This window comes from Panthera pardus, unplaced genomic scaffold, assembly GCF_024362965.1.
Source record: "Panthera pardus isolate Hobbes unplaced genomic scaffold, ASM2436296v1 HiC_scaffold_11, whole genome shotgun sequence".
NCBI lineage: Eukaryota > Metazoa > Chordata > Mammalia > Carnivora > Felidae > Panthera > Panthera pardus.
In genome coordinates, this window is record NW_026526666.1 from 99,264,956 (window position 1) to 99,277,041 (window position 12,086).

General features: G+C 43.9%; 2 protein-coding genes across 29 annotated transcripts in view; one reads left to right on the top strand and one right to left on the bottom strand.

Annotated features, from left to right (window-relative positions):
- Positions 1-12,086, top strand: part of DFFA (DNA fragmentation factor subunit alpha) — a 244,621-nt gene that overhangs the window by 130,310 nt on the left and 102,225 nt on the right. The window lies entirely within an intron of this gene.
- KIF1B (kinesin family member 1B) overlaps positions 1-12,086 on the bottom strand; it is a 144,328-nt gene that overhangs the window by 52,654 nt on the left and 79,588 nt on the right. The window contains exon 21 of one of the 28 annotated variants that reach the window (XM_053899004.1): positions 6,288-9,560. The exons of the other annotated variants lie outside the window; for them this stretch is intronic. Coding sequence (XP_053754979.1) covers positions 8,076-9,560 — 1,485 coding nt within the window. The 3' untranslated portion in view covers positions 6,288-8,075. Of the gene's footprint in view, positions 1-6,287; positions 9,561-12,086 lie in introns of those variants that run through there. 28 annotated transcript variants of the gene reach the window in all.

Consider the following 12,086-nt stretch of genomic DNA (forward strand, 5'->3'; position numbering starts at 1 on the left):
TGGATTTCATTCTGAGGGAAGCCACCGGGCAGTTTGGAAGCTGGGAAGTAACAGGGGCCTGGCGTATGTTTCCACGTCACTCTCTGTGGAGAACAGGCCGGGGACGGCAGTCATGACGCTGCCCCGGCAATGTCGAGGGAGATGGTGGTAGGGGGTCCAGGGGGTCAGCAGTAAAGGTGGTTATCAGAGAACGGGGCTGGGGTATGCTTCACGGGTAGAGGAAGCATGACCTACTGATGATGTGGTCATGGGTGTGAGAACCAAAGGAGAAACTGAGGACGGCGCTTGGGATTTGGCCTGAGCTGATCGCTCCAGTTTAGACAGGTTAACCGTCAGATGCCAGTCAGCTATGAGGTCGTCAGGTCATAGCTGTGTGTGGCATCTTCAGGTCAGGGCAGAGGACTGAGAGAACACCACTGGATTTATCACCATCACTGTGGAGATCTTTGGTGGCCCTGAGACGAGTGGCTTAGTGGGGTGACATGGGACAAGAGTCCGACTACAGAGCGAATTCAAGCAAGAATGGGGAGAAGAAACAATAAAAGAGCAATAAAAGGAAATAACGGGGAGGGGGTGTGGACGAGTGGGACATTACAGAGAACTCTTTGCAGGCACATTTCTACAACAGGCAGCAGAGAAATGGAGTGGAGGCTCTCAGGCAACATGGAGTGTTCTGAAAGTGGTGAAATGAAGCCATGCTCGAATGAAGATGTACAAGAGAAGGGCTGAATGTACAGGGAGTTCTTGAGAAGGTGACGTAAGATGGAGTGCAGGGAAAATGGGCGGGGCTCGGGGAGGAGCCAGGCCAGTTCATCCACCAACAGGAGGGAAGGATGCACAACAGGAGGCCACAGGAGGGATGGATGCATGCAGAACCAGAAGTGGGTAGAAAAGCAGGTTTTCTTAAGATCGCTTCTTTTTCTCAGGGTAGCAACACAGAGGTCATCAGATGAGAGCAAAGGAAAGGCTGCCTCTCCTTCCCAGAGTCTCCTGGTGGTAAACTTCCAAAGCATCTTACATTTTTCCCTCATAGCATTTGTCACGAGCGTGCCGTATAACTACTGGTGTGACTGTTCGTCTAACGGCTGTCTCATCCACAACTGTGAACTTCCTGAGAGCGGGGAATCTGTCACTGACCATGGGATCACCAGCATCTGGCACATACCTGTCTTCTAGATCAGTTACGGACTCACGCCCTAAGCTTCCAGTGGAAGTTCCCCCAAGACGACCATCTTCTAGATCAGGGTTGGCAAACTACAGCCTAGGGGACAAATCCGGTCCACTGCCTATGTTTTGTACATGGAGTTTTACTGGAACATAGCCACGTCCATTCCTTTGCTGCTATTCATCTACAACAGTAGAGATGAGTGGTTGCAACAGAGACCGTTGGGCCCACAAAGCCTAAAATATTCACTATCTGGTCCTTTACACAGTAAGTCTGCCAACCCCTGTTCTAGATCAGTGGTTCTCAGACGTGGGTGCTGGTCCAGCCTCGTCAGCATCACCACCGCCTGGGAACTTATCAGAAATGCAGATTATCAGGTCCCACCCCAGACCTCCTGAATCGGAAAGTCTGGAGGTGGGGCCCAGGAATCTGTGCTCTTCCAAGCCCCCAGGGAGTTCTGATGCACACTCTCATTTCCGAACGGCTCTTCTGGCTCTTCTGGACGAGGTGTACAGATGAAAGGTGGAGCCCACAAGACAGATAAGGAACTTATTCCAGGTGAGTTTATACTCCCACGCGAGAACCAAACAGGCACAAAGGACTACAGGTCATCATTATCAAAACTGTGAGAGCCGCCCTGGGATGGGGAGGAGGGTCTGGGGCAGGGAAAGGGCATGTGAGCGCAGATCTGGAAGAGGAGCTATACATGTTGAGGAAGGATTTCAGTCTTGAAGAAGTGCAAGAGCCCAAGGGGGGAACAAACTCGCACGTTCAGGGGACAAACAGTCCAAAGTGCTTGCGGTGTGGGAATGTTACAAGACGAAGTCAGAGAGGCAGGTAAGCGGCCAGAACATGGAAAGCTTTGTGGGCTATGGTAAGAAGTTCAGATTTTATTAAAAATTTTTTTAACGTTTTATTTATTTTTGAGACAGTGAGAGACAGAGCATGAACAGGGGAGGGTCAGAGAGAGGGAGACACAGAATCTGAAACAGGCTCCAGGCTCTGAGCAGTCAGCACAGAGCCCGATGCGGGGCTCGAACTCACGGACCAAGAGATCATGACCCGAGCTGAAGTCGGCCGCTCAACCGACTGAGCCACCCAGGCGCCCCAAGAAGTTCAGATTTTAAAGCACAAGGGGAAGCCACCAGAGACTACTGATACGATCTGATGTTTGTTTTTACAAGATGATGCTGGTTGCTGTGTGGACGGTGGCTTAGGGAGTCCAGGACAGAAGCAAAGAGACAAGTTAGGAGGCCGCTGTAGCACTCCCAGGAAGAGAGGACGGTGCCACACTGGAGCATCTCTGAGGAGGTAGCATTTAGGGTGCAATCAAGGTCACCATTCCGGGGGTTCTGGTTAGGTCTGTTTTTGACACTACAGACTTGGCTCCTTTTGCTAATATTACCTTCCTCTTCTGATAGCAGATTATAATTAGCAAGCAGTAGCCAGAAGGGAGATATCCACGTCCCGTGTCAACCCCTAAATTTGCTCACCACCTGCGGTACCATGAGGACGCAGCCCCAGACCTCTTCCTCCAGGGATCCCACGACACCTACTCTCAGGCCTGAGTGGCTCCTATTTTCTCCCAGTCCCCCAGTATCCTCTTGGTCTCGTTTACTTTCCAACCACGATCCAAGTGAGAGCATTCATCACCTTTCAGGTTGTATACACAGGTTTATCCCATCCACAGACTGATCTGTTTGCTGATTCTGCCTCCAGTAGTCTATCAGAGTCTTTCCCTCTCTCCACCGTCCCTGCCTTTGTTTGGAAAGCTTCGTTTCTCATTTTGTCCGTGCAGCAACTTCCGAACTGGAGCACTGGGCTCTGAATTTGCTTCCTTCCAACCCAAACTTGAATCATTTCTAAAAGGTGGATCTAATCACGCAGTCTCCCTGTATAAAATCATTTGGTAGCTTTCTATCACACTCAAGATGAAATGCCCACCTCTGAGCATGCCATGACCTGGCCCTTCCCGCCTCCCCAACCCCCTTCCTCTCTTACCCCTCCCTGACACACAGCTGCTCTTCTGACCGCCTCAAGCTGCTCGCAGTTCCCCTGGACCTGACAGGCTTCCTCGCTCACCCTGCCATTGTTCACTTGGGAGAAATTCCCAGTTGTGCTTTGGGACGCTGCTCTTGACTCAGGGCCGCCTCCTTCAAACACCTTTCCCCACTCTACCCTTGCGCACACGACTATCACTAAGCACATCATACTGCACTGGGATCGGGTGTGTCGCCCTAGAAATGATCAGGTCTTGGCCACCTTTCCACCAGTTTGTCCGACAGCAGAGAAATACAAAGTACTTTAAGGGCAGAGTGTGAGGCCAGAAGCAGACCAATCCAAGTATAGTATTTTTCTCAAGTTCCAAACTTCATATTAAAAACTTACGGGGGAGAAAGAGCCTCGTGTGGGTTTTGTATTCTACTCCATAGTAATACACGATTGTGCTGTTCTTCAATATAAAAAAATAGTATCACGTCCACACGATCGTTAAGACTGACGGCCCACTCCAGAAAACTGTTCCGCTTCGTCCTGTGTCCCTTCTAGCACATCACTAAATACTCTGGGTGGAGAAGAGCAGCGATTGAGGGGAAAAAGAAAAGCCAAACAGAGCTATTGAAAGCTTTTCAGAAATTCAGTGTCTACCCATGTGAAAGGAACTATACTATTTCATTTTTAAAACGTTCAGCTTATATGACAAAAAGATTGAAACCATTGTTACGGTTAAACTCGACTTACACTACACAAGTTTTTATTTAAATAAAATATGGCATAGAATAGGGGTTAAAGATCCCATGTAAGATAGAATTCAGATAAACAGGAAAGGGCCACAGAAGCAACAGCTTTAGATGAATCAAGCTTGTACAGAAATATATTTTAAAAAGATGTGGTTTGCCACCATCTTCATATGAACTTGGAATAAATAAAAGTCAAGACCAGACTTAATTAGCACCACCCTGTTTCACTTTTCTTTCTTCCCACATCAGAGAGAAATCACACTCTTAAAAGATGGTTTCAGCTTTTATTGAACGAGGACTTTATTTTTTTAACATTACAAACTAAACTCTCCCTTTCTGAAAAGGTAGGTCTTACACTCACAGACAACCTTCAAGCATTTTATTTTAGAAACTGGGGGAGAAATCCATAGTTCATTAACAAGAAGATTCACAACTTCTTTTTACAGTAACGATGGCAGGAAACCAATACATTTCACAACCTAGAGTGGTTCAAACTAAGTATCCTAGAGCAGATTTTGAAACCTTGGAAAGATGACATAAACTGGACAAGTATGAAAACTGCTCATAACGCAGACTCTGGCTCTACCAGCACAGGACAGAAGCTGGCTCTGCGCCGCACCTAAGAAGGCATCTTCCCTACGGCACCCAAGGACGCGGCGTCTTCCCCTCCTCCCAGTCCTGTGCGCAAAGCATTAAGGCAAGCCTATTAAGGACCAGTCAGGCACGGGGTTACAGCAGCTGACCAGAGGAAATCTCTGTAACTTCCTGTAGTCTGAGAGCCTTTAAGGCAGACATCCGCGTGGCAGACTCTGCTGTGTTGTGTTTCTTTTCGGCATCGACCTGCACCTAAAGCACGAGAGGTCACTTCAAGTCACTTCGATGGAAAAAACGATCCCCAATCACTGCGTCTCCAGTGAGTGGAGAAACAATCTGAAGTGCTAGAAAGAATTAAGAGGCAAAAATAGAGGAAAAGCCCTTTGGTTTAGACTTATTAGATGAACAGAATGTCTTTAACTCTCCAGGGAATATCATTGTGGTGTGTAAAATTGTACTAATTAATTAGCACTCCTTTACATTCCCATAATTGTCAGACCATTATGTAATTTCAGTAGCACATTTCCGCCCATTTTTCTATGAAAATAGCTATGAATACTTCAGTAATACAATAATGGTTTAATGATGACCATTTCTCTTTGGTCACGTACTATTTAAGCTCAGGCAGAGATACCGTCAAATTTAAAAACAAAACAATACGGGCTATGCCAATTGCTCACAAAAGCATGACACCAATAGCTTATTTAGTTAAAAAGTCAAGGAAATAGCTTTATTCACCCAAAGTTGTTTTCTAAGACAAACATCTGCTCCGAAATGCAGGAGGGGACATGTGTGGCAATCAGTCAAACCTCGGTTCATTTCTTTCTGGTCATCTGAAATCAAGGGCTCCTTTAGGTATCTAAACATTTTAGCAATACAAGGGCATCTAGGTCAGCAGATGAAGCACAAACACAAACCTAATTCTTTGGAATACTGGTGTGGGTACAGTGCTTACCACAACCCACATTTGTAAATGAAAATGCCGTATTACTTCTCATTCTATAGTGTCACCTGATCACCAGTAGAAAGGCACTCCCGTTACTTAGTGGGAAAGGGAGGCAACTGCTCATAACGAGATTAAAAGGCCACCATAAAAGTGAAAAAATATATGGGCCTATCCTATCCTATTTCAAGTTAGGGAAATGAGAGCCCACTTTTGCTACAGGGACGAAAGCTCGGTCAATTATTACTGTGATTAACACAGGTTTCCCCCGCATTTCGAAAGTCTGTGTTATGCCACTTGCTTTCATGAAGACCTATGTTAATACCTGTTTTTGCTAACTGAAAGAAATCCAAAGAGGATTTTCGCTTTTATGAAAACCCGCGTTCAGTGCGTTCGTCTTGCAGCCAGCCATCAGAGGTGGCGCCCACATCCCAAGCAGCCAGCGGCCCCGCCGAGCTCCTTCCCGGGGAAACACACACAGAAGCTTGCTGTCAAGCTGCCAGACTCTGAACTGTGTCTGTGAGCACCTGTGCTGTATCTTGATCTATCCCGTGCATCCGTTAGCAAGACGTGTCGTAAGTATCAGAAAAGCCTGAGAGAGGTTGTTTTTTTGAGCCTGGGAACCCTCAGAATTTTTCCCATATAAATCAATGGTAATGGCTTCTTCACTTTACACCGTTTCAGCTTAGGAAAAGTTTCACAGAAACACTCTACTTTCGGACAGCGGGAGAAACCTGTAGTAGAAAATGAATTTTTTGCAAGAAGGGAAAGGAATAATTAATATATCTAAGAACGTATCTAAGAATAATAAAGAAGAACAAGCAGGGCTTACACAAGATGCGCTGAAGTGACTGATCTGAAGTAGCCTACTGAGTTCATTCAAGCCACGTGGTACAGGACACTGGCATCTCAAAGGAGTCCACCCGTTACAAACATCATTCACCCGAATCTGTCTAATATGCCATCAAACCTCAGTTGAAGACTAGACCTGTTCTAGCTACGAAAGCAAAAACGTCCCCAACGTTAATCAGAAGCAACTTTCTGTGCATTAAGAAAGCATTTTCTTAGAAGCAAAAAAGTAAAATAAAATAAGATACTATGGTTAAAAATAATGTGTTCTAATAAGGCATTGTGCCCACACGCAAAGGAAAAGAAAACCACCTAATCACAATCTCAAAGGCTTCCATGAATGCTAATCGCTATGTTGGCTGCAATTCCACACCATCTGGAAGACGAGTGTTGGGCAGGTGACCCCCGTGACTTAGGAGTCATCAGCGCGAAGTCAGGCAGTTATCACAGACATCTCTGGCTCTTTGCACCGCCTTTAAAAAAGTTGCCGATAAGTTCAAGAGATGAGGAAGGATGTAGAAAACTATTCTTTTCTTCCCATTAAAATCCATCGTTTTTAGTGGATTCTCCAGTGAGGCAAACTGAGACCACAACACAGTAAAATGAGGTATTGATACAATAAATGTTCACGAGGACTTCTCTTCCCTTGCTTGAGCATCTGTGAGCATTACTACTGTTAAGCAAAGAATAGTTTATTACACATCATCTCCTTTATTCTCAATCCAACCAAAGTTAACTTATTTCACGATATCATCTACTGAAAATAAGTGGCACAGAGTCACATGTTGTGTGGCCTTCTCCCCATGTCCAACTTCTTCCCTCTCTCCACCAAATAACCTCCCTGTGAACTTATACATACTGCTCAAAGCACATACAAGTATTTTGTTGGCCTGATTTTGGTGAACAGTTCAGAGTGTGAATGTGTGTGTGTGTGTGTGTGTGTGTGTGTGTAAGAAATGATGTGTTAAACTTCAAAAAGCAAACTACAAACAAATCCAGAAACGGTGCCAATTTAAAGATTTCAGTATTACGATAAATTTCATACACATACTGAGATACTTCAAAAAAAAAAAAAAAAAAGAAAAGAAAAGAAAAAACAACCAAAGCGAAACAAACCTACTGAAGCAATTCTGTGTAAAATACGGTAGAAGAAGAAGAAGAAGGGGGAAGTTCTGCAGAAGGATGCAAAGCTGTGTACTATAAAACATGTCCGAAGACATTTAGTTTTGGCTTATGAAATTCCAATTGTATTTAAAGACAGGAACAGACGTGGATGGGAAACCCAAAGCTGTGTCCAGCATGCTATTAAACTAACGACTAACATTTATGGGGAAATAAAAGACATTGAATTCTGTAGATCAAGTTCCCCTTTAGAATGTCTGCATTAACCCAGAGAGGCAGGTCTTTCTGGATATCAGATCAGTTGGTAGGCATTCTAAAAACATAACAAACTTACACCAAAACCAGACCAGCCTGGGTAAGTAAGTGTATTATCTAGGCACCAAGAAAGGGGGAAAGTCTCGGAAAAATAAGGGAGGTCTCAGTGTTTTGTCTAAAATTCCAGAAACTGCCCATTTATGTGGCATCAAACGACAGGGAGGTGCCGAAACGTTTACCAGTGTTTTAAGTTTTAACAGTATTAAAATCAGTTAAGATTTGTAGGGACGCAACATTAAAACCATCATGTAAATAGCAGGAACTCAAGGCCAAGGCTAGAACCAACTCAAATCGTGAGCTAACAACATTGCCTGTTTCCTCCACCAAGATTTCAAGTTTGTCCAGTAATTTACACTGTGGTTTCTCGACCAGCTTTGAGATTGGGTGCCGAAAACTGGCGCCTCATCCTCGGAGGTGTCACAAACTGGTTACAGGGGTTGGGTTTGTCAGTCTGCTTCTGAACGGAACTGGCCGCGCTGCCCTCTAACTGACCTCCAGCGTTATAATTACAGTAAGACTGACGGTGCTGATGAATATGGCGCTTTGCCTGGAAAGTCTGCAGATCGGCAGTGGGGTGACCACTGTGGGAATTCAACGATTCCGAGGAGGCAGATGCCTGGCAGCGTGTACTTTTCGGTTGGCCGTTATTGAGAGAGTTGCTTCTCCAGCGTAACTGAGGTGGCTGTTGTTGGGCATTAATATGCTGCTTGCTGACTTGGATGTGATCTTGACTTCGCGTGCCCTGAGAGCCCCATGGTAACTGGGGATCCTTAGGAGCTGCTCTACTCCCCTTTTCTTGGCTCTCCTCTTTACTTCCTCTCCTTCCGTCTTCATCTTTTGGGATTCTCAGCTCTATGACCTCATCTTCTGTTATGATGATATGGGTCCCAGGGCTCCAAGAGTTTCTGTGCTTAGGGTTGCTCTTAAAGGGGAACCGGGGCTTCCGGTTCTCAGGAGGGATGAACCTATGAGGTACGTTCTGCCTACGGAGCTGCTTTGCTATCTCCTGCTGCTGCAGATTCTTAAAGCGGATTTGTTCTTGCCTCATCCAGCGCAGACGTCCCCGTCTGAAAGCCGGATCCCCGTTCATCAGCTGGGAGACGCGCTCCTCTTTCTCAAGTTCTCCGCTGTCCCCTCTGCTTCCGTCATTCTCAGACTTGCTACTGACACCAGCGCCGACGGGCTCCTTTGCTCTGTGGTTTCCTTGGCCTTTCTGTTCCTGAGATCCAATCAGTGGCAAGACTTTCTCCATTTTGAGCATTTTGTTTCTTAAGACTTTTATTTCCTCATCTTTCATGTTGTTTTGCTTTTTCACTTCCTGCAAAATGTCTTCCAGTTTGTCAATATGAACCTTGAGGTCATCTACGTCAGTGCCACCTTTACCACTGGCCATCATGTCTTCGATCTTCTCATCCCCTACACCAACAGTGTCCCAGACGTCCCTGGCCACTGCCCTCCAGGAGTCCCGCTCGTTGGGATCCTTCTTCCCGTACATGGCGCAGAGCTCTTTCATCTTCACGATGGCCAAGGCTTCAATCTCCTGCCGACTGTGCCTAAAATCGTTGAGTGCAACCTCATAGCATATCTCTTTTACAGCCTGAATCTTAAGATCTGAGATGGTGACCCACTTGGAATCTTTACTCAGGCGCCTTCTCTGGGGGATCTGATACATTTTAATTGGCTCTCGTTTCTTCCCACTGCTAGGGAGGCCACATTTTTTAACAATGGTTTGCAGCTTGCTGGGAGGTAGCTTTTCTCTCAGAGAAGTAATCAGTTTCCAGCTCTCTTCGCAGGACCTCTTGTCAGAATCGTCCCCGCTATCAGAATCCGCGTCCTTTGGAAAAACAAAATCAAAAAATGGCCCCAAAATAACCAAAATTAAAATGTAAAAAAGGAAAATCAAACTGAAGAAAAAACAAGCCAAAAAGCCTTAACCAAATTTAAAACCAAAACCAAAAATAAATAAGTAAAACTAAAAAAACAAAAACAAAAAAACACAAAAAAACCCCTAAATGGTGTGTACGTTTATTAAGACATGTATATAAAGATCATTAATATAAAGATTTGCTTGTTTAGTAACACTAATGCAAATTCCCACTTTCTAGCTTAAGTGATGAAATCTGCAATCCAATTTCTTAGGAGGACTGACACAGTGCCCTTTCCCTCTAAGGTCATGTGAAGTTTTTATTTAACAAAATGCCGTGAAATGACATCTCCACCATCTTGAGAAAATGAAGTAAAACCTATGCCCCATACATGCTAACGCCCATGCAGCCACTTCCCCACATTTGCCTTGGTTATTGCTGTTGCTTCTTCCAGAAACTCTCTCCCCCACGAGTGAGCACAGATGCCATACAAGATGTGACGAGCAGGCGGATTAACAAAGGTTAGTAAGGCTGTAGGAGGCCACGTTTTGTTTAGCTTTACTAAAAAGAGCAGCCCTAGAAAAAAGTTAGAAGATGAGAAGGTAGAAAAAGAAGCAGTCAAACAGGGATGATGTTAAAAATGAATCCCTACTGGCAGACCACGTGAGGTTCTTATCAACCAAACTGTTTTCTAGAAGACAAGAGGGTTTTGACAGGAGTCCTTCCACAAGTGCCTCCTGGAGTCGCTATTTTCTTGTCATGCCAAACCGATGCACTACGTCTGTGCAATTGCCACTCGTTACCCAGAGAACAGGAAGCAGAAGAGAAGGATCCTTATGGTGGGTCTGCTTTTTTTGTTTTCACACACTGAAACCAACAAACACTTCACCTCCAAATTGTTAAGAAATAAATTTCCAGAATATAAATTAAGCTAGGCAAATATACTTTTCATTACACGTCATTTAAAATTCCCCAAGTAATATTTTACTACAACCTGAAGATCTTTTCTCCTTAGGAAAACCCATGGCATTTCTAGCTATTTGAGGAATATCGCTTTAAATGACAACTCTTCCTATCAAGACATGAAACAGAAAGATTATATTCTGCTCATGTAAAAATGGATCCACTTTAAAATGCTGTCTCTAACTCTTTCATACTTAGCTTGCACTTTACCTCTTCAAAAACTTTAGTTGGGTAGTCGGGCTGCTGTTTGGACTTGGGCCTAAAACAACTAACTAGTCTTCAAGGGCTATCTGGATACTAACCAACCGTTCTTAACTAACAAGAGCACATCCTGATAACACGGATCCAAGTGAAAGCAATGCTGGATTTAGAATTCCCTACGCTGGATAGGATTATGGAAGGCTTTCTATTCGGGAATTCTTTCTATTCCTTGGAAAAGAAACTTTTCACTTAGAAGAGTAGTTCAGGATGGTCTAGTTAAAAAAAAAGAATCTCAGCATTCTCTTTTACTTGGCTGCGATTACCACAATTATCTCTAGCAAATAGTATCTTGCTTTCTAGGCCAAAGACTTCTATGCAGTTACTTTATATGCACAGTTATTTCTAAAAAATAAGTTTTAACGATAATGATCATAATTTGGCCCCTGAATTTGGAGCTGTTGATCTATTATTTCTGTTGGTCAATAAATGGGTGCTAAACCCATCTATAAATCCTACCTGGTTGAAAATTTAACAAGAGAAAACACAGGGGCGCCTGGGTGGCTCAGTCGGTTAAGCGTCCGACTTCGGCTCAGGTCATGATCTCACAGTTCGTGAGCCCATGTCGGGCTCTGTGTTGACAGCTCAGAGCCTAGAGCCTGCTTCGGATTCTGTGTCTCCCTCTCTCCCTCTCTCTCTGCACCTCCCCCCATGTGCTCTTTCTGTCTCTCAAAAATGAATAAACATTGAAAACATTAAAAAAGAAAAAAAAAGCAGAGCTAAATTTATAGACTCTATGCTATTTTTTTCATTTTTAGTGTAAACCTCAGAATGGCTAATCTTAAGTGATAAAAGAGGACATTAACAAACATTAGAGAATAAAGTATGTCTGACTCTTAAAAAGGTTTTCTTATCAATATGTATAAACTATATTTTACAGAACATCAACTCTGATTGTTCCCACATAATTGACAACTATCACTCCACCCCCACCCTGGCTTCTTCTCTTTTCCTTTTAAGATTGCTTAAGGATAAAATGAATACTACCTATCTATGAAATAACAAATATTCTAATCTGCTTTCGTATCATGCTTGAGAGACAACGATTAGGTCTGTTAACTCTAATAAAAATAAAATATATTCATGTTATAAAAAATCATAAATAAAACAAATAAACAAGAAAGTCTACATAAATCCAAAACAACTCAAATTAAACTAAGTGGCCATACTTTTCCTTCTTCTTAAAATACTGTCGTATTGACTTTGTAGGATATGTTCTTAAAGCCCCCCTATCATGTACTGATCATGACACTAAATATTCTGTATGCAAAGTT